This window comes from Engystomops pustulosus, chromosome 4, assembly GCF_040894005.1.
Source record: "Engystomops pustulosus chromosome 4, aEngPut4.maternal, whole genome shotgun sequence".
Taxonomy (NCBI): domain Eukaryota; kingdom Metazoa; phylum Chordata; class Amphibia; order Anura; family Leptodactylidae; genus Engystomops; species Engystomops pustulosus.
In genome coordinates, this window is record NC_092414.1 from 129,660,820 (window position 1) to 129,684,552 (window position 23,733).

Sequence of the window (23,733 nt, forward strand, 5' to 3'; positions counted from 1 at the left end):
CCGAGTATAAGCCGAGGCCCCTAATTTTACCAACAAAAACTGGGAAAAACTATTGACTCGAGGGTGGTAAATGCATTGGTCACAGCCCCCCGGCGTTAACCTTTCCTTTGCCGCCGGTAAAGTCGCCGGCGGCACTGAAAGCATGGGTGCCGCCATGTTACCTCCGAGTGCCGCTCCCCCGAGCGTCATCGGGGGGGGGGTGGCGATTGGTTGCCATGACAGTCTTCGTTTGAGCCGAGGCTGAATGGATTCTGCGTATTCATTACAATGAGCCAGTGGTTCATTGTAATGAATGACCTGCAACAACTCCATATACTGCAATACAGTTGTATTGAAGTATATGATGGGAACGATCTGACCATCTAGGGTTAATAACTGATATAAGATATAATAAACAGTAAAAATCACAAACACATTAGGTATCGCCGTGTCCCAAAATACCCAATCTATCAAAATATAAAAACGGCTATAACCGGTGGTGACCTCCGAGACGGGAAATGGCGCCCAAATAGCCGAAATGCGCCTTCTAACATGACCGTTTGATCTTTTTTTTTTATTATTCAAATTTTTATGGATGAAAAAATGGCAAAAAAGTGTCAATTCAGACATTTGGAATTTTGGGATGTGGCGATACCTAACATGTTTATGATTTTTGCTGTATATTTATATAACAATTTTAATAATTGAATTTTTTTTTTTACAGTTATTTCATACCTCCCAGGGTACTATAACCATGGAGGGTCTAACCACTCATACTATATACTGCAATATTTCTGTATTGCAGTAAATAGTAATTTTTAGTGGTAATCTATCTAGAGATCACCATCCATGGCAGGACAACGACTATCTATGACAATGTAGGCTGCCATGGCAGCCGATTGGTGTCCTCCGATGACATCCCAGGGAGTACCAATCCGCCATCCAAGATGGCAGTGCTGACTCGTAACTCTGTTGCTTCCATGGTCAGGTTCAACCGCGGCAGTTAGAGATGGGTGTCGGCTGTGTTCTAGTGCCAGTAATTGCAAATATTTCACACATCACGCCATCTCCATGCCAAGCAGCCAGCGACGTGGTGGGCAGGCATGGAAATGCCTGTGAACATTCAGGCCTGAAAGCCCATAGGCTATAGGCAATCCTATTCCCGGCAGGACATGAAGTAGAATATATACTTATACTAGCCCAGTCGCCTGGAGCCTCCTGAAACCTTTATTTCTTTATTGTCTTTATTATTTCAGGACTCCCCTTATGATGGCTTGCACCAGAAGAAAAATAGATGTTATCAGAGTTCTCATTGAACATAAAGCTGACCCCAAGCTGAAAAATAAGGATGGATGGAACAGTTTTCATATTGCTTGTAGAGAAGGGGATCCAGCTGTCATCACCTATCTGCTTGATAACTTCCCTGAGATTTGGAGGACTGAGAGCAAGATAAAGAGAACACCTCTGCACACAGCAGGTATCACCTCTCATATAAGTGTGTTACATTACATATACCATATATACTCGAGTATAAGCCGACCCGAGTATAAGCCGAGACCCATAATTTTACCACCAAAAACTGGGAAAGCCTATTGACTCGAGTATAAGCGAAGGGTACAGGTACAGTATACAGCCAGCCCCATGTGGTATACAGCCAGCCCCAAGGGGTATACAGCCAGCCAGCCCCCTTATGTATACAGCCAGCCTGTCCCCTTATGTATACAGCCAGCCTGCCCCCTGTATGTTAAGCATATTAAAAAAATAAACTTAATACTCACCTTCCGGCGATACTCACCCCCGATTCTCGGCGGCGACTCCCGATCTCCGGCAGCGTATCGCCGGAAGGTGAGTATTAAGTTTATTTTTTTAATGTGCCTCACGTCGGGTTTGCGATCGGGAGCCGCCGCCGGGGATCCGGGCTCCGGAGAGTGAGTATTACATTTTTTTTTTAAAATTGACTCATGTATAAGCCGAGGTCAGGTTTTTCAGCACATTTTTTGTGCTGAAAAACTCGGCTTATAAACGAGTATATACGGTAGTAAATAAATATTACAAAGAATAAGACCTCTAACTGTAAAGGCTCTCACACGTGGTTATATTATATCTCTGTACAATCATACAAGCAGCACTAGGCTTTAAAGGGTTTATCGGAGACCTAAAAAAACAAACGATGTGGCCAGAAAGGGACTGCTTAAAAAAAAATAAACATGTACTTACATCTGGTGTCCTGCATTGCAGTCTCTCCGGGCCTTGCCCTGTTTGTTTACAGGGGCACAGAAGCTGCACTCGGACCACCGCCTGACACATTGCTGGGACCCTATCCTTGGCCAGCCAGAAGCTGGTCTAAATGCAGCTCCTTTACCCCTGTAAACAAACAGTGGCACCCCTCGGAGAGACTGGGCTGCGGGACACCGGGAGGGACGGCAGTTGTAAGTACGCACATAACAGCCACATAGCTGGGTTTTTTTTGGTCCTGGAAAACTTACTGTAATAGTTTTAGCACAGCTGGAGAGAGCCTTTGATAACAATTCCAACAATACCTACCATATATACTTGGGTATAAGCCTAGTTTTTCAGCACAAAATTTATGCTCAAAAACCCTAACTCGGCTTATACACGAGTCAACTAAAAATAACGTCAAAACTCACCTTTCTGACGTCACCCGTAGGTCCTCTTCTGTCTCTGATGCTCGGTGCCACCTCACGGTCCTTCTCTACTACAGGGGCTGGGCAGGTTGTATACTACAGGGGCTGGGCAGGTTGTATACTACAGGGGCTGGGCAGGATATATGCTACAGGGGGCTGGCAGACTATATACTGGGAGGCTGTGACCAATGCATTTCCCATCCTCGGCTTATACTCGGGTTGGCTTATACTCATGGCCTGTGCTTAGCTCAGTCTCGTTTAAACTAACCCCTTCATAAGTGCCATACAGCTATATACTTCCTATTTGCTTATCGCCCTTGCAGAAAGGACATTTATAAATGTCATGACAGTGGTCAACTTTAAACGGCTATATCTTTTATCACCTAGAAACACAATTCTTGTGTCATATTAAAGAAGAGACTCTCATCTTTAATATGATATAGGGATTGTGTATGGATGCTTCAGAGCCAGAGATATCCACTCTTAACTCCATTAGGATACAGCCAGCTTGAATGTAAGGCTCAGCCCTTCTTTATTAAATCTGACCAGTGTCTCTTCCTGTGGTGCCAGTACAATAGAAACCACCGTGAAGTGGCCCCATTTTGGAAAGGGCACCCCTCAAAGAATTTATCTAGGGTTGCATGAGCATTTTAACTCGAATACAATACAAAGTGAATCGTGCAGAGTAAAAATTGCATTTTATTTCTCAAATACACCATTTTAGTGCCAAATGTTTTTATCCCAACTCATGCCATGGGGAAAAACACATCAAAAGTTATGCGGTTTATCCCGGGTATGGCAATACCCCATATGTGCCAATAATCAACATGGTTGGCAGGGGGCGGACTGGGAATTTAAAGTGGCCCTGGAAAAACCTGTAAAAGTGACCCCATTCTCGGGGCGGGGTAAAAACAAGTAGGCGTGACCATGTGATATGGATGGACTTACTAAATTTCACACAAACTGTTGATAGATGGTCTAAATCAACATGTACAGTGAGGAGAAAGAGACTGCCTGTACAGGAATAAAGCTACTTTTTTAATAGAACACAACTTGATACTGCCTATGTACAATAATATAATACTATAAAACTGCCCCCTATGTACAAGAATATAACTACTATAATACTGCCCCTATGTAGAAAGAATATAACTACTAAAATACTGCTTCTTTGTGCAAGAATATAACTACTATAATACTGCCCTTAAGTAAATATATTATGTTATGTACAATAATATAATACTATAATACTGTCCCTGTGTACAAGAATAGAACTACTATAATACTGCCCCCTATATACAAGAATATAGCTACTATAACACTGCTCCTATTTATAAGAATATAACTACTATAATATTGCCCCATGTGTACAATAGATTTACTATAATACTGCCCCCTATGTACAAGAATAGAACTATTATAATACTGTCCCCTATATACATGACTAAAACTACTATAATACTGCCCCCTGTGTACAAGAATAACAAAAATTTACTTGCAGTATATACTCGTGCTGAAAAACCCTAACTCGGCTTATACTTGAGTCTATTAAAAAAAAAAAAAGTGTACTCCCCTTCCAACGCCCCCTCCCGGGAGGTACTCTGCTGTCCATCGATGTTCCAGCTCCCTCACTCCGTAGGGTGCCATTTGTGTCACGATTACGCATACAAGTTGTTTGTGTTGCGTTTATGCTTATTTATTGTTTGTGTCGTGTTTGCACTTAAGTAGCGTTTGCGCTGTGCGAATCTGTGAATCTGTATAGCAGCCCCTACAAAATGGTATGCTAATCTCCTTATAAATGAGGCAGTGAAAGGTCCTCTTTAAGTTCCAAGATCTTGTTGTTCCTAAATGAGAGGCTGTAGAAAAAAGGAGCATACATTTTTTGAGTGATATTGATGAAATAATTTAAGGTGGAAAAACCTGGCATTGATCCCAATATGAGGAAAGTATGGATCTTCGATTAATAGATTCTGTAGTTCACTAACCTACCCGGCTGCGATGATGGCATTTGGAAAGAATGCCTTAAAACAGGGGTCAGGAACCTTTGTGGCTGAGATAGCCATGAACGCCACATATTTTGAAATGTTATTCCGTAAGAGCCGTACGATATGCACATGCCTCCCAGTAGATAGGTAGCCCCAGCACACACCTCCCAGTAGATAGATAGCCCCAGCACAAACCTCCCAGTAGATAGGTAGCCCCAGTACACGCCTCCCAGTAGATAGTTAGCCGAAGCACGCGCCTCCCAGTAGATAGCTAACCCCAGTGCACACCTCCCAGTAGTTAGGTAGCCACAGCTTACGCCTCCCAGTAAATAGGTATCCCCAGCTCATGCCTCCCAGTAGATAGGTAGCCACAGCACACGCCTCCCAGTAGATAGTTAGCCCAAGCACGCGCCTCCCAGTAGATAGCTATCCCAAGCACGCGCCTCCCGGTAGATAGCTAGCCCCAGCAAATGCTTCCAGTAGATAGGTAGCCCCAGCACACGCCCCCCAGTAGATAGGTAGCCCCAGCACATGCCTTCCAGTAGATAGGTAGCCCCAGCACATGCCTTCCAGTATATAGGTAGCCCCAGCACATGCCTTCCAGTATATAGGTAGCCCCAGCACATGCCTTCCAGTATATAGGTAGCCCCAGCACATGCCTTCCAGTATATAGGTAGCCCCAGTACATGCCTTCCAGTATATTGGTAGCCCCAGTACATGCCTTCCAGTAGATAGGTAGTCCCAGTACATGCCTTCCAGTAGATAGGTAGCCACAGCAGACGCCCCCAAGTAGATGGGAAACCCTCACATGCACCCCCAGTATAGAGGTAGCCACAGCACATTCTTCCCAGAAGATAGGTAGTCACAGCAAAAAAAAAAAAAAGAATATTTACCTACCTGCGCTCCCTGCAGCCAGCTCCTCATCAATCCCACGCTCTTCTTTTTGACCGAGGCTTAGACAATGGTGGCAATGGCGCCTGGGTTGGTCAAAAGACTTAGGCAACGGTAACATCGCTGCCTGTGTCCTGTGATCAGTCTAAGACACACAGCAGCCATCACTATATATTAAAGATCTGTCTGAGAGCCAGATGCAGCCAAGAGCCAGATCTGGCTCCCGAGCCATAGGTTCCCTACCCCTGACTTATAGTGACACATGTCAAATTTCTGAAAATATTTTAGCAAAATTAGATGCACTTAAAAAAAACCTTTATTTTAGTTGGTCTTTAGCTTATTGATGAGATTTTTATTAAGTTGTGTGTGGAGAAAACTGAAATCGTCAATTCTTTCCGATTTTTAGCATTTCTGGGGAGGCAGTACATTGTTGTATAAAAATAATGGGGGTCATTTACTAAGGGCCCGATTCGCGTTTTCCCGACGTGTTACCCGAATATTTCCGATTTGCGCCGATTGTACCTGAATTGCCCCGGGATTTTGGTGCACGCGATCGGATTGTGGCGCATGGGCGCCGGCATGCGCATGACGGAAATCGGGGGGTGTGGCCGAACGAAAACCTGACGTATACGGAAAAACCGCCGCATTTAAGAACAGAAAATGTGTCGCTCGGGCCGCGCTTACCTTCACTCAGCCCGAGCCGGTGAACTCCAGTGCGTTCAGATGCTTTTCAGCGCAGCAGCGCCACCTGGTGGACGGCGGAGGAACTACCTTATTAAATCCTGGTCGGACCCGAATCCAGTGCAGAGAACGCGCCGCTGGATCGCGAATGGACCGGGTAAGTAAATCTGCCCCAATATATTTTCACTATGATTATGGTGTAGTCTCATTCAAATAATTTTATTTACATTTGTCCAATTTTACAGAAGGTAAACCAGAATAGAAAACAGTTGCAATTGTTTTGGGATCGCCATATTTCAGGGCAAAACTTTAGTATGTTTTGGTTGACAGAGCTGCTTTTGGGTTTATTTTTTGCGTGACAAATTGTTCTTTTCAGTGGTACCATTATGATGTTTGTAACTTTTTTGGATCACTTTTTCAAACATTTTTTGTAAAGGGAATTGATAAAAAAGTTTTTTTGGTTTTTTTTAACAGCGTTCGCCAAGCGGGTCCAATTATGATCATTATTTATTGTACAGATTTTTACGGACACAACAATACCAAATATGATGGGGGGGGGTTGATTTAGTGGCTTTTTTTTCAAAATAGGGAATGGTGATGTATGGAGGATTTTCTCTTGTTGACCCCATTGGGGCAGATTTACTTACCTGGCCCATTCGCGATCCAGCGGCGCGTTCTCTGCGGTGGATTCGGGTCCGGCCGGGATTCATTAAGGTAGTTCCTCCGACGTCCACCAGGTGGCGCTGCTGCGCTGAAGAGCATCGGAACGCACTGGAGTACACCGAGCCGGGCTGAGTGAAGGTAAGCGCGTGCCGAGCAACAATTTTTTTTTTTTAAATGTAGCGTTCCGAGTCCGTCTGGGTTTTCGTTCGGCCACGACCCCCGATTTCCGTTGCGTGCATGCCAGCGCCGATGCGCCAAAATCCGATCGCGTGCGCCAAAATCCCAGGGCAATTCAGGGGAAATCGTCGCAAATCGGAAATATTCGGGTAACACGTCGGGAAACCGCGAATCGGGCCCTTAGTAAATGACCCCCATTGTGTCAGGACTGTGAAAGCACACATCAGCATAATAAATTTAATACACTTGTTTCCGTGGCCAAAGTGTGGAATTGACGGGCAGTTAAACTTTTATTTTTAAAAGGGTTCATAAAGACTTAAAGAATCACTAATCTCCTGTCACATCCATTCCAGTGGGCTCAGAACCGCAACAGCAAGTTTCTTGTTTCCGGTTCCTCTTGATGCACATTAAGTGGCCCCTCTCAAAATTAAATGGCATCACTGATGACCCACTTTAGCCAGTAATTAGCTAACAAGCTTTACCTGCCATTATCTGTTCTGTCAGGATATGATTGGGGGTAGAGCAATAGCACTGATGGCAATAGGACTGATTCAAGGGATTGGTGAATTGAGGATAAATTCTTATTATTGCAATCCCATTTGCAGCAACTGACCCCAATTTTTATATGGCTGGAAAACCTTTTAAAGGGGTTTGCCTATGAAAGAAAATTTTTAAATTTCAACCCCCTATTAATTTTAACACAACGATAATTTTATCCCCTAACTTTACTCTGATTTTTTACTATTTTAGCTCAGATCACTCTCTAGGGTGGCGAGTGTAAAATTCCAGTGTGTGGGCATGGACTCTAAGCAGACACAATGTGGGTCATTATTTACCCGGTCCTGTCGCGATCCAGCGGCACGTTCTCCGTTGAGAATTTGGGTCTTCCGACGACTCACTAAGGTCGTGCGCCAGATGTCCACCAGGTGTCGCTGCTGCGCCGAAGTCCGCCGAGGTTTGCTGGAGTTCACCAACCTATCCTGGGTGCATGTAAGCGCGTGTCAAGCACATTTTTAAAAAATACAGCAGTTTTTCCGAATCCGTCACACATCCAACCCCCCCCCCCCCCCCCGATTTCCGCTGCATGCATGCCGGCGCCGATGCGCCACAATCTGATAGCATGCGCCAAAATCCCGGGACAATTCGGCGCAAATCGGAAAAATTCGGGAAACCCGGCAGCAAAACCTGATTTGGACCCTTAGTAAATGTTCCCCATTATGATGCCTCTAGTTCTGTGAGATGCTGTTTGCTGACTATATGGTTAGATTATCAGGGTGCATAGTTTATCTACACTTTCATTTAGCTTCTGAACATTGTACTAGTATCTGACACCTAGAAAGAGAGATGGATGAGAGAGTCAGATCACAGATGAGAGATGAAGAGATACATGAGATATAATATCTGCAAAGAGTTTGTATGTTCTCTCCGTGTTTGTGTGGGTTTCCTCCCACACTCCAAAAACATACTGGTAGGTAGATTAAATTGTGAGCCCCATGTGGGCAGGGACCAATTTTTCAGGCTCTGTGCAGCGCTGCGTAATCTGTAGGCACTATATAAATAAAGAATTATTATTATTATTTTATAACACGCAATGACACTCTCAGCTCTACTATTACAGGCATAATGTTACAGGGGAACATTGTTCCTAACTGGACACTGACCGCAGTCACTGATGGAGTGGTGAGATGTCAATGTGTACTGTGGTCATTTGGTCATTATGATAGCAAAAGTAAGAAGCCACCATGAACCAGGTGTGAGATTCTCTATCTACACACACTGAGGTCTTTCCTGAGGGCTCTCATAGGGTGGAGTTATGGAGGGTGGGCAGGGGCTTGCCCAGAAGGGATATTTAGGTTGGTGAAACCAGAAATCTTGCTCTTTTTGTTTCCTGACCCTCCTGGACGACCAGCACTTAACATAAGAAATTGTGTACATCAGGAACGATAGAGACAGTCTGGAATTACCGTAAATACTCAAGTATAAGCCGGCCCAAGTATAAGCCGAGGCCCCTAATTTTACCACAAAAACCTGAGAAAACCTATTGACTCGAGTATAAACCGAGGGTGGGAAATGCATTGGTCACAGCCTCCCCATTATATAGCCTGCTGGACCCTGACCCATAGTATATAACCAGCACCTGCCCCCCAGTATATAGCCTGCCAGCCCATATCCCCCAGTACATAGCCAGCCCCCTCCCCCAGTATATAGCCAGCAGCGGGGGAAGCCAGAAAGGTGAGTTTTTTTTTTTTTTACTTGAGTATAAGCCGAGTTTGGGGTTTCAGCACATTTTTTGTGCTGAAAAACTAGGCTTATACTCGAGTATATATGGTAAATCTGTGACATGCTGTATTTTTGTTAATAGCTGAATTAGAGAATGTGTTATTTGTTTAATGTGTAATTGTGTAATGTGAATAAGAAACTTGTTTTTGTGGGAATACCCCTTTAAGTACCCTTTTTTATCTTAATAACCCGTCCAGCCCCATTTGAAATGGAAAACCTGTTTAATATTAGATCCATGAGACAGCTACTTTTATTTTTTTTAATACAATAAAATATATACATCGTAACTTTTGTTTTTGTATTTTTTCTATTAGCATTTCATGGGTGTTTTGATGTGGTACAGATTCTCCTAGAAAGGTAAAATTTCACTTTATATATTACAGATTATGTATTTTTTAATCATTGACCCCAATTTTACTTGTCTATTGTTATGACATGAAAGACAAAAAAAAATTATATTAGGATGTATTTAAAATAAATTGCTACACTGCCAACTCTATTTTGTTTTGCTTCTCACATTGGTATGTTATACACTGCATGTCAGGACATGCATACAAACCTTTATTATGTTTATAAATGCATATTGACATGGGATATTCTAATCAGCAGGACAGACCGTAATACAGAAATTTTGTTTGAGTGGACCCATGTGCAAAAAAAAGTGAATAGTAAACCAAGGTTAAAAAGCCTATAGGCAAGAAAAATTGGGAACTCCAGCAAAAAACTAACTTTTAATCAAACGATTAAAAAGCCATGTGCACATGGAGGCAGAGAAAGCCATGATGCGTTTCTCAAGTTAATCCTTAGTCATATTGGCGTGTGTATGTATAGCAACAGAGAGCATTTAAACTTGTAAGGGAACACCCACAGAGGAAGTGGTCAGGAAGTGAGTAACGTGGAGGATAGAAAACACGGAAAAGTTATGCAAAAACAAAAAAATGGATATAGATATTGATAACCAGGCGGATGTGTTGGTGTTATTTGGAGGATGTGTTGGTGTTATTTGTACTGGAGTACATATTAGGTGATACAATGTTGCCGATTGTAGTGGCTTGTTTTGAAACATATTGTACTCCATTTGATAATATTTGTTTCACAATTGGATCCTGGTATAATATTGGCAAATTTTTGACTGATGCTTATTACCATGGAAAAATCCTCACTGTATGTAGTGCTAAATACTATTTTTGTGTTGGCGGTGGACTGCGGTTTGGCAGCTACCATGTGTTTAGCTAGTTCTAAGGTATGTATGTTATAACCTCTGTTCTTAAAACGGTTGACCAATATTTTGGTTTATGTAATGTACTTGTCACGTGTGGAACAGGAGCGGCGTGCCCTGATATATTCGCCTACCGGTAAATTTCTGGTAATGTGTTTGGGATGGCAGGACTCTGCATGGAGGGTGGTGTTTCCTGAGGTAGACTTTCTAAAAAGACATGCAGACACCGAATGGGAAGAAATATGGCCAGTCAACGTTATGTCAAGAAAATAAATGGTTGTGATGTTGTATTGACGGGTAAAGTTAAGATTTAAGGTAAAAAAAAAATTTTGCATCATTGTCTCGTAGCGGCCCGACCTCTACACTCTGTGGGCGTGATCTTCAATCGACAGCCCAAAAGTCTGCTGAGCTGAAAAAGACTTTTTCTATTTGTTTTGTTGTTAAAAGTTAAAAGGCCACAGCAAAACTATGGTAGAGAAAAACTATTTGAGTAGGTGCCTAGCAGAGCATTCAACAACAGGTAATTGTTAGGAGGAACAATGTGATATCATATGACTTGTTCCCAGGTATTTGCAGCATTTTTAGCTTGTGTGCTAGTTCAGATTTTTAGATCCTGATTAAGAGCCACATGTAATGGTTTGAAACGTGTAGATCTGTCTGTCTTTTTGCATGTGGATGTACACTACATTTTTAACATGCTTCTTCTATGGAAGTGCTGGAGAACATGGCTTCTTTTTAGAGCTAAATTGGAATGGCCTTACCCAAGTGATGCATTCATTAGGATGTGTGAGTCCTATAGAATCAGCTGGTATCGCCGTAAGCCGAGGTGTTCCTAGTAGTCACTCGAAACTTGCCCTAATCTTCAGTATGAATTCCTGCCCTTAGAAAGGTAGTGCTCTGGCATTTGCTCTGATAGGCTTGCCCTTTTGCGTTTCATCCCGTAGAAGAAATCTGAGCACCAATATGCAAACAGAAAAATTTACAGTCGGTCTACCACCGAAACCTGTGATCATGGGTAGGGAGGCTGTAGTGCAAAACACAGGGTTCTTGGTATACTGGTGACTGCTATGCAGAGGCCAGAGTGCCAGCCTTCCTAAACTATCATATTCCACTGTATGTGGAGACTATGGAAATGACAGTGGAGTTTAGGCTGGCATCTGCACATTCAGGGGACCCCATCTGATTCTGCGGGACTACTGCATGATCCTAATGGATGCATTACTTAACCCTTTCACACTCTTAAATGTCCTTACATGTACAGCGCTTGGGTACGGACGCTGCATGAAGAGGGTTCACAGGATGAGCCCACTTCATACATAGCTGCATATTGCAGCAAACAACCACTGCTAATACGTGCAATCGGTGCTAGCACTGATCTCTGGTATTAACCCTTCCGATGGCGCTGGCAGCATTTAAAAGACAGCGGTGTGTTGGAGCCTTCATCTTTGTTCTGATCGTCGCTCCCCGGGACGTCATCAGGGAGGTCTAACCAATTGCCATTACAGTCTTGAGTCTTCGTCAGACTTGAGGCTGCATGGCATCTGTAGTTTCGTCACAGTGAGCCAGTGGCTTATTGTAACGAGTACTGTGTAAAAATGCCATATACTGCAATAAAGTGTGTTCTGCCTGACCCAAGACTTCTGCTATACTGTAGGGTCAGATCCCTGGGTAACCAAAATTGTGTACACCAGGACTGATCGAGACAAGTAGGAATTATATCTGTGAAATGCTGTATTTTTGTTAATAACAGTGAATTAGAGAATTTGTTATTTTTGTTATTCTTAGTATATTTAAGAATCATGTCTTTGTGAGAATACCAATTTAATTGTACCATGTTATTTCTGTGAAGATTGTGGTCTACAGCGAGTCCCATATGTATAGACATTTAACCTTGATTTGGTTTGGTAATTTTTGTTGGGGAAAAACTTTTTGTCTTTGTTTGTTTTAAACAATTGAAGTTAAAGTTATAGGGAACCTGTTACCAGGAGACCCAGTACATAAACTGTCAAAGAGTTTTTGTATTGGAAAAAAAAAAAAAAAGATTTTGCATAAAAAAGATGTATTTTAAAGTACTTTTCAATGCCATGTGAGCTATGTATGGTACACAAGTTTGCATAGCTCCCGGTGCCTCAGTGTCTAGCCCACAATTAGCAACTGTGCATGGCAGGTTGAGGCTATTATTCGAAGGCTGCCTATTACAGCGGGGGGCATGGGGCTGGCATAATACAGGGGGCATGTTGCTTGCATATTACAGGGGGCTAGTGGCTTCCATACTACAGGGGGCTAGTGGCTGGCATTTTACAGACAGCTACAGGTTGGAATTTTACAGGGGCCTAGTGGCTGGCATTATACAGGATAGATGTGGCTGGCATATTACAGAGGCTAGAGGCTTCCATATTACAGGGGTCTAGTGACTTACATTATACAGGCGGCTAGAGGCTGGCACTATACAGGGGGCTAGAGGCTGGCACTATACAGGGGGCTAGAGGCTGGCACTATACAGGGGGCTAGAGGCTGGCACTATACAGGGGGCTAGAAGCTGGCACTATACAGGGGGCTAGAGCCTGGTGTAGGAGAGAGAGTTATATTGGAATATTCTGATGGAATCCACATTACAGTCATTTGGGAGGAATCTTCCAGAGACTTCCATTGATATAATAATAGTAATGTAATAAGTGAAGCGGCCATAAACACAGCTTCAGACAATGGTCGGGGGATATGAACAGATGTTGTGGTGTGAAGATAAGACCATTGCGCAATACATGCGCTGCTGCTGGCGAGTCTTACAGGTCCCTGAGTGACAGGGCGTGGAGGGGGTGTGTCGGCCGCCCCCCCCCCCCATAAATACGGCCGACTGCTAGGGAACTTATACAACGATCCGACCTCTTATTTGATAAGAGGTCGGATTGTTTTAAACTAAATATAAATTACAAATCTAAATAAAAATTCAATAAATATAAAGGGGCTGGGGATAAGATGAGGGGGAACTCATTTGTTGGGGGTGTTTTCCCCGGGTGACAGGTCCTCTTTAAATGTCAAGGGAATTAGCTGGCAGGCGAGCAAACAAGTTACATAAAAATGAAGTTTGAATCATGACCTTAGCTGGACAGTGCTTGACCCCCGGCATGACCTCCTAATACTTAAAATGGACGCTTTTTGGTTCTGTTGCTCCAAGATGGCTGCTGTAGAGGAACAACGGACTGCTTAAAAAATATATTCTTCTCCAGTGTGATATACCTGTTAAATAGAGGTTTTAATGTGTGCTATCCAAAACAATGCAACAAGCTTAATAAACCATTAATTCACTAACCATGTCTATGGTTTTTGTGTCATACAGTCCTGTCCTAAATAGAGTCCGCCTATCAGACTGCTGTTTTTGGAACCCCAGGGATTTCATTCACAGCCATAACTATAAGAGAAACAGATTATACTATAATATTATATATTGTTTTTGTACACTTATTACTTTAAAATAATGTAGTTAAGTGGTTTACTTTAAGCATGAAAACTATTTTTTTCCAAGGTTTGACTATGAGGCAGACTGTAAGGACAGCTGTGCAGTAACTCCATTCATGGATGCAGTGCAGAATGGGCACCTACAAATTGCTGAACTACTGGTAGAAAAGAAGAAGGTATGTAGAATGGTTCACACAGATATAATAATGCTATCAGGATGGTTGTTTACAATCAGATCTTTCAGTTTATTAAAATGTTTTGCTAAATCAAGATAATCCACATAAATTAAAAGAGTATAATATATTTCACATTTTACAAGATTAGAGGGAGGACACTGCATGAGTGGTGTTTATTCACCATGGAAAGGTAAATGTTGAGTCTATTGAGTTTTTTTCACACTGATTGTGTAGGCAGTAAAGATGTGTGCCAATAGTGACACGTATCCCCTGTTCTTTGGATAGAGAATACAGGCAGTCCCCGGGTTACATACAAGATAGGGTCTGTAGGTTTGTTCTTAAGTTGAATTTGTATGTAAGTCGGAACTGTATATTTTATCATTGTAACCCCAGCCAGATCTTTTTCGATCTCTGTGACAATTGGATTTTAAAAATGTTGGGTTGTCATAAGAATCAAGATTAACAATAAAGCTTCATTACAGACACATTTGATAACTGTTACAGCTGATTATTGTAGCCTAGGACTAAAGTACAATAAATTACCAATATCCAGAGGTCCGTTTGTAACTAGGGGTCGTATGTAAGTCGAGTGTTCTTAAGTAGGGGACTGCCTGTACGTGTCATTAGAAGCAAAACCCTTTCTGAGGGCTTATGAGCTCCCCTACGTGCTCTATGCCCTTCTTGGAATTTTTGAGTCTGTGTTCTGGAGGTTGTAGCAGTTGAATTTGTCCTGATCACAAGGATGGTGAGTAGTGAGTAAGTTCCCTAAAGTGCCCAAACCGAATACACATGCCTGAAACCCTGGCACGATATGATAAACCAACCAGTGTTATATTCGTATGGGGCATTTTAGGGGACATGATGGGCCATGGTTCTTGTAATCACCTGAGGTCTAATACCTATAACTGAATGGAGAGCAGTTGAAAGCGCTTGTGCTTTTAGGGGATAAATGTCACTAGTGGTACACACACATAGGTCACTGAAGCTGTGCTAAAGAAAATATAAAAAGTGCCTATACAAGTTTTGTTTTTGTAATAAAATGATATCATATGAAAGTCTTCATAACCACCTTTTACTTCCTTATAAAAAGAGATATATGCAAACTACTGAATTTCCTTCCTCATACTAGGTGTGCTATACAGCTGTGGATAAAATGGGAGCACACGCATTGCATCGGGCAGCAGTTACAGGTCAGGACAAATCGCTTCAATATCTGGTGTCTTATCTTGGTGTGAACGTGAATGAAACAGCAACTTCTATGCACCTGAGCCCACTGCACTATGCTGCCAAGGTCAGTGTCTAAACAACATTGCTAGCATTTTGCAAACATTTAGGAGTAAAAGCTTTTGTTGGATAACACTTGACAATTATTGATGGCTACTATTTCTTACTTCTTGTGTTTTCTTAAATAGGAAGGGCACCTTGGTTCTCTGTCAATTCTGCTGTCCCTAGGTGCTGATCTAAACTGCCAAGATTCAAAAGGAAGATCAGGTAAAATGTGAATGACTACCTATTATCCAAATCTTGAATGTTAAGCAAAATTTACAGGGCATACTTGACTCTTCAATGTTCCAATATAAGCTAGCTGTATTGCCTCCCATTGCATTTGTTTCTAGTTTTATGTTAGGTGAATACAAGTCAAACCATGTGCAATTGGCTTGCACAAGACTTGTAAACCTTGTGCAATTGGGGGTGTGATGTTTATGATGAATAAAAAAATGTTTCTCACCTAGCAGAATATATCTGGGTTTAAATAACCAATTTTACCTTCTTGAGATGACTTGGGTAATCACAAAGGATTCTAATATGCCGGGAATGCCTCATGAACCAAAAACATTTTTGGGTAATGTTTTTGGTTTTTTGGATATTCAAATAAGTCTGCAAGAGCATTGAGGGCTGGCCCAAATCATGGCTCACCTCATTTTGCACTTCCAGACATTGTATTGGGATACTATTGCAAATTATAGGACTGTTGGCATTTTACATATTCCATTTTTTCACAGGGAAATGTACTGCCAAAAACCAAAAATAATGTTGTCCTGCTTAAAAAAATACTATGAGGCAGAAAACTGACGCTTTTTGTTAACTAGTGACTAGAGCCTTTTACCCAGGCCAATAAGCAAGCATTTTGTTGATTCTGTTTAAGCCAAATATAGGGTCATCAGTCTCTCAGTGTTTGCGTGGGTTTCCTCTGGGTACTCCGGTTTCCTCCCACACTCCAAAACATACTGTTAGGTTGTTTAGATTGTGAGCCCCATGGGGACAGGGACCAATTTGACAAGCTTTGTGCAGCGCTGCGTAATCTGTGTGAGCTATATAAAATAAATAATAATTATTACTATTATTATGAGGGACATTTATCTTTATTTTGAATTGTTTTTCTTTTTGGGTTATTTTGAAATTTTTGGGGACTTTTGAGTGCATTTTTAGGACTATGCAAGGGTCTGAAGAGATTCGCTGGTGGGTGTGTCTGTTGCCAGAGGTCACGCTAGCATTTTTCCAGATGGGTAAAATTACTCCTCTCACCATTTTTGAGTATTTTCAGCTGAAGAGGAGTGTGTGTAATTTTCAGTTATACAAATATATAACTCCTAGCTGTATATAGTGTTAATAGCCAGACCCAGTGTTAAAGCTCTTGTGACCACTGTACAAGCACTGCCACCTCCTGTGTCCTCCTCCTCATAGATTGTAACCTCCTGTGACCATTGTACAAGCACTGTCACCTCCTGTGTGTCCTCCTCATAGATTGTAAGCTCCTGTGACCATTGTACAAGCACTGTCATCTCCTGTGTGCCCTCCTCGTAGATTGTAAGATCTTGTGACCATTGTACGAGCACTGTCACCTCCTGTGTCGTCCTCCTCATAGATTGTAAGCTCCTGTGACCATTGTACAAGCACTGTCATCTCCTGTGTCCCCTCCTCGTAGATTGTAAGATCTTGTGACCATTGTACAAGCACTGTCACCTCCTGTATCCTCCTCATAGATTGTAAGCTCTTTTGACCATTGTACAAGCACTGTCACCTCCGGTGTCCTCCTCCTTATAGATTGTAAGCTCCTGTGACCATTGTATAAGCAGTGTCACCTCCTGTGTCATCGTCCTCATAGATTGTAAGCTCTTGTGACCATTGTACAAGCGGTGCCACCTCCTGTGTCCTCCTCCTGTGTCCTCCCCTCTTCATAGATTGTAAGCTCTTGTGACCATTCTACAAGCAGTCACTTTCCGTGTCCCATGCATGTGCAGGTGTGATCTCTTGTATCTATTAGAACTGGACGGCTCAGGAGAGGAGCAGAGAGCCATGTCCTGTCATCCTGGTTGTGCCTTCTTTAGTGTAATGTGATACCCCTGCTGCTCCCTATATGCAATATCACACCGGACACAGAGTAGCTGGGAGAAGACAGTGACAGCTCCGTGCTGAGGGGGCGTGGGCTAAGCTGCTCTTCTGCGGGGGAGGAGCAGATATGTCTCTGCAGTGTAGTGGGTCGGTTTGCGCGTGAGCTCACTGTGTGTCTGTGAGCTCCGATGTCCGCTCTGTCCCTTTCACACTAGCAGACGGCAGCTGCTGCTGAGAGCCAGACGGCGCTTAAGCAATTAAATCACCAAGTGTATTTATATGCTTGATGGTTTTTTGGAGAGTCCATCAGCCTCTGTATGCATCATAGACACTTGTAGAGGCGTTATCACGATCTCTGAGTGTTGCAGTCTTCCTAATATATCTTTGCAATTCCGATGTTTTCTTTGGCGACTTTATTAGTGCAAATTGATGCGGAATGGCCCATGACTACTTTCATACATGGGGAAAAAGGTAGAAAAGAAAACAGCGACGGTAGCGCTACCAAGCGCAAGGTTATGCTTTTTAGGAGATAGTTATTTAGGAAACATAGAGGTATCAGACTAACCTTTGGGAGTTGTGCTAATCATCAGGCACAACTCTGGTTTTCGTTTATAATAGGTGTTTTGCCGCACCCCCGTCCTACCCCTGAAGTGGTCTATGGCCCCTTGTGTATATTACACTGAACCAGATGTATAGTGGTGCCTCGTGTAGTGCACCGCTTTTGGGAAAAAATGGACGTATACGAATGGCACGTTCTTTTCGTTCAAAGTAGGATCCGTTTATTTCCAGAAGACAAGTAAAAACAAGACAACGCGTTTCGCACTTTCTTTAGGTGCTTCCCCAGATCTAAAAATAATAATAAAATAATAAAATATATGGGAAGATATCATGAAAACAAGGAGGTTCCCCGTGTTTGGGGGTAGTAGATAAGTTTGCCCATAGGCTATGGGGATAATCGTAGATTGTGGCTATTATAGTTAATCTATGAAGTTTTCCTGTTGCCATTATAAGAACAGTGACAGGTATATCCAACTACACTTTTTAGCACATAATTTACATTGATTATCTCAAAAAAGGACCATTATAATAAAAATACATTTACACATGATATGAATTTCATGAAAAGCTAGCATTATATATGCTTATATAAAATGTATATAGAGAAATGGTAAAAATATATACAGATATATATGCAGACATATGTTACATATGTGAGCATATACATAAGACCTTTTGTCCTAGGGTGTTCAGTAATGTAAAACTGATATATAGATAATGAATTTATATGGTAAAATTGATTGATGAATCAATAAAAAAATCCTTGGTTTAACAGTGATAAATAAGTAACAAGCAACAGGTACATATATAAATAATTAAAATGACATTGCTGTATTGGCTAGTGATTGAACAAAAGAGTCATTGGTCTTTACCTGTATCAGACGATGTGGGGTGGCTGGTATTGGGAGACCTGCTGTCAGTTTTTTATTTAAAGTTTTGGCACCTAAACAGCAGGAAGTGTTTTTTTTCTCTTTCTCTCTTTATTTGTCAGTGTATGATGGTTTCTGAGACTTCATTTAATCCATATGGTTTCAATGTATTTAATCTGAAAATCCAGTAGACCTCCCTCTTGCATAATGTTTCATATCTATTGTGTGTGTTCTCAGGGATATGGTCAATCTTGATGAGTTTTTCATTTTTTTCTGCTGTCTGATAAGGAAATGTTTTGATAGACCATGTGAGAGGTATCCGTTTTTTATATTGCGTCTGTGGCCGTTGGTGCGTCCAACATATTGTTGTCCACATGGGCACTCTAGAAGATATATTAAGTAGCTTGTTTGGAGTGGTGGATATTAAAAGTCTCTAGTGCAATGTGGGAGAAGGAATGGAGGCACTCACCAATCTTTAATAAAATCTTCTTACTTTTTATTCATCTCGGAAAAACAATTGCATACTCACAATGGTACGTGCAAGGGAGGAGGCGGTGAAGGCAGAATGCCTATGGTCGGCGGCGACGGCCATTTCGCGCAAGGCTGAGCTTCTTACGGCTTCCGATATCAGTGACTTAAAACATACAAGGGTATTTGTACACATTTGGACCCAAGGGACCCACCCACTATTATAAAACAGGCCCCATGATAGATGTTGAGGGTTGGCAATTGGCACCCCAGAAGTATTTACATACTAAATCACGCTCCTCACACCTGGGTAGCTAAACTCACCTGGTGCAGCGTCGCTCCACCCACCACACCATGGCCCACCATTCGGGAGGCCGTTTGCGGCTGCGCCACGCCGCTTGAATCTCAGGCGGCGCCGCCTACTCCGGCTTCTCCCACGTGGGGTGAGTCACTTGACCGGGCACTCCGCCTGCTCACTGCATCGTCATGTGACGTATTACCACAGTTACGCGGCTCGGCGTCCCCAGTGGTGGGGAGATGAAAGATCATACCACTATGATGATACGAAGCTACTGTCAGGAAATAAGAGGTGGAGGAGAAAAGAGAGGGGGGATTCGCCCGTGGGTCCCTTAAAAGCGGTATAAAGGTGCACATCCCTAATGTATGATATATTAAAACAAAAGGGTAAATAAATTACCTCATTAGTAAATTACATATGCACAATGCTTCTCTTAATATCATCGTACATTCAGACATCGCTCTTCTCTAATGTCAAGAACTAGAACTACCATCACTACTAGGAAGATTCCATTGTCTATTTTATCATTAAGACCTACTGGTCCCATCGCATTCGCTCGAAGGATCCACCTACTTTCCGCTTGCAGCAGCAAGCGTTGTCTGTCCCCTCCTTTCTTTGGGGGAGGGATTACCTCTATGCCCGCAAATATGATGGCCTCTACATTACCCCCATGGGCCTGTTTAACGTGTTTAATGAGTCAATGAAGTTCCTAATTGTCTTCCCGACATAGAACCTATTACAAGTGCAAATCAGGACATATACAACAAAGGTAGTCTTGAAGTTTCTCACTTCAATTTCCAGACCACCAAATTTGACCATACTCCCTCCTAAATTATGGGGGCAACATCTGCAGTTGCAGTTACTTAAAGTTACCTCATAGGGCAGTGGTGGCGAACCTATGGCACGGGTGCCAGAGGTGGCACTCAGAGCCCTTTTTGTGGGCACCCAGGCCATCACCAGAGAGGACTCAAGGTATCTTCCAGCATTCCCAGATACCCCATTCTTTCTGTTTATGGGACCCTGGAGCGAAGCTACAATGATCATCCAAATTTCTTCTATTTTCTACTTTATTGGTGTCCTCAGGGGGCTGAAAAGAATGTGAGCTGTGACAGAACAGGGAGTATGAATCACAAATTCAATTTCTGTGTTGGCACTTTCCAAAAAATAAGTGGGTCTTGGTTGTAGTTTGGGCACTCTGTCTCTAAAAGGTTCGCCATCACTGTCATAGGGGGTTACTTCCAAGCCAGTTCCTATTCTTGGTGGAGTTATAGGAGCTTCGTACTAACTCCGATCTCAATGTTCTACCCCTCCTAAAACTACCTTGGCTACTTTAGATAGATCTCTATCGCTCTCTATAATGTGCCAATTGTCTCTTATGGCTTTCTTCACCACATCTGCCATAGGGGAGAAATCAAAGGTGAATGAAAATCTTTCCTTCTTCCTACTCTTGTCTCTACCTCTCAGAAGATCTTCTTGACTTTTTGTCCCCCAAAGAAAGGAGGGGACAAACAATGATAAAATAGACAATGGAATCTTCCTGGTAGTGATGGTAGTTCTAGTTCTCGACATTAGAGAAGAGCGATGTCTGAATGTACGATGATGTTAAGAGAAGCATTGTGCATATGTGATAAACTAATGAGGTAATTTATTTACCCTTTTGTTTTAATGTATCATACATTAGGGATGTGCACCTTTATACCGCTTTTTAAGGGACCCAGGGGCGAATCCCCCCCCCTTCTCTTTTCTCCTCCACCTCTTATTTCCTGACAGTAGCTTTGTATCATCATAGTGGTGTGATCTGTCATCTCCCCACCACGGGGATATACGTACCGGCTCTCCGATGTCGACATTCTGTGACGCCGAGCCGCGTAACTGTGGTAACACGTCACATGACGATGCAGTGAGCCGGCGGAGTCCCCGGTCATGTGACTCACCCCACGTGGGAGAAGCCGGAGTAGGAGGCGGCACCGCCGCCTTAGATTCAAGCGGCGTGGCGCAGCCGCGGACGGCCTCCCGACTGGTGGGCCATGGCTTGGTGGGTGGAGCGACGCTGCACCAGGTGGTTCCCTTGGGTCCGAATGTATACAAACACCCTTGTATGTTGGATTTTTGGTTAAAGAGATGAATAAAAAGTAAGAAGATTTTATTGGTGAGTGCCGCCGATTCCTTCTCCCACATTGTACTATTGTTTAGCTTGTCCGCTTAGGACTAGAGCACCGCCTGATTAGATATTTGTGTCACTACAAGGAGGTCGTTGTATAGGACACTATATTTGAACGTATGTTCGCTGCAATTCTCCAGAGAAGACATTAGGTGGTGCCGATGTTCTTGTTGGACATTGGGGCAGATTTACTTACCCGGTCCATTCGCGATCCAGCGGCACGTTCTCTGCGGTGGATTCGGGTCCGGCCGGGATTCACTAAGGCAGTTCCTCCGACGTCCACCAGGTGGCACTGCTGCGCTGAAGTTCCCCGGAATGCACTGATCTTCACCAAGCCGGACCGAGTGAAGGTAAGCGCGAGTCCCGCGACACTTTTTTTTTTTTTTTTAAATGCGCCGGTTTTTCCGAATCTGTCGTGTTTTCATTCGGCCATGCCCCTCGATTTCCAGCGCGTGCATGCCAGCGCCGATGCGCCACAATCCGATCGCGTGCGCCAAAATCCCGGGGCAATTCAGGGAAAATCGTCGCAAATCGGAAATATTCGGGTAACACGTCGGGAAACGCGAATCGGGCCCTTAGTAAATGACCCCCATTATATTAAAAGTCTCTTTCCTACTTTGGATTTAAAAGATGTAGCCCTATGGTTGATATTATGACAGCATAGGCATAATCGCTGGCCCATTTTTTGATAATGGGCTTATTCTCAGTTTTGGTGTGTGTTTTTAGTTGGCTGATTCGGCTGGGGCCTAAGATGTTTTTCAGGGTGGCAGCTTTCCTAAACGTGACTTTTGGATTTCTCGGGATTATCTTTTGTAGGACCTTATCTCCTCTCAGTATGGGCCAATGTTTTCCTAATATATCTCATATTCTTTTAAGTTGCTCATTGTATTGTGTAATAAAATTTAATGGCATCGGTGATACCCCTTCAGATGCTCTCAGAGGTTTATCTTTGGGGATCAGACAGTCCTTTTGGGACATTGCTTTGCTCCTCTGGAATGCCCATTTTAAGATGTGGGAAGGGTAGCCCTTTTCTTTAAAACGTTTTTGTAGGATTCCTGCTTGGGCGGTAAATGTGGCATTGTTTGTACAGTTTTTGCGTACTGTCCTGTACTGACTGAAGGGAACATTATCTTTCCATTTCTGGAAGTGTGAGCTCTTATAACTATTTGTATCTACTTCTCTGAATTAACAATGGAAACACAGTGTCCCGGCACCATCCGGTCGTACACAGCCCTGTCTCCGGTGTACGCGGGTACAGGTCCTGGCAGGTGAGTGAAGTCTCGTGGCACAATTGTAGACGGTGGTGCTCAGCTGGAGCACTCAGACAGTGGAATGTAAAACATAGAGGAAGCGGCACTCACCGATCTTGTGCAATTCAGTCTTTATTGCGGTGTACACATAGGCAGTGCGGGGCCAGGCGACGGGCCGTTTCGCGCTAAGCTAGCGCATCATCAAGCCAAATGACCATTTGGTCATTTGGCTTGATGATGCGCTAGCTTAGCGCGAAACGGCCCGTCGCCTGGCCCCGCACTGCCTATGTGTACACCGCAATAAAGACTGAATTGCACAAGATCGGTGAGTGCCGCTTCCTCTATGTTTTACACTTCTCTGAATTAAGTTGATGTTATGACTAGTACATGTTATGATTTGTAATTTCAGGTCCAGGTATGTGATCTTGCTCTCGTCAGGGAGATGCCCCATACGTTACTGTTGATCAGATCCAAAAAGGCTGATGCAGCTTGGGCTGTGACCATCCAGATGTAGATGAGATCATCTATGTATGGTGATACGTGTGTATGAATTTTCTATATGGATGGCCAGATAGAATAAAATTGGATTCGAACACACCCATAAATAAATTGGCATATGAGGGTGCTATACGGGTCCCCAGTGC

The 23,733-nt window shown here is 43.1% G+C and overlaps 1 protein-coding gene across 2 annotated transcripts in view; it reads left to right on the plus strand.

Moving 5' to 3' along the window:
* Positions 1 to 23,733, plus strand: part of ANKRD16 (ankyrin repeat domain 16) — a 92,379-nt gene that overhangs the window by 60,496 nt on the left and 8,150 nt on the right. For both annotated transcript variants that reach the window (XM_072147453.1, XM_072147452.1), the window contains 5 exons: positions 1,236 to 1,456; positions 9,616 to 9,658; positions 14,044 to 14,152; positions 15,282 to 15,443; positions 15,565 to 15,643. In XM_072147453.1, the coding sequence (XP_072003554.1) occupies positions 1,236 to 1,456; positions 9,616 to 9,658; positions 14,044 to 14,152; positions 15,282 to 15,443; positions 15,565 to 15,643 (614 nt within the window). The remainder of the gene's footprint in view (positions 1 to 1,235; positions 1,457 to 9,615; positions 9,659 to 14,043; positions 14,153 to 15,281; positions 15,444 to 15,564; positions 15,644 to 23,733) is intronic.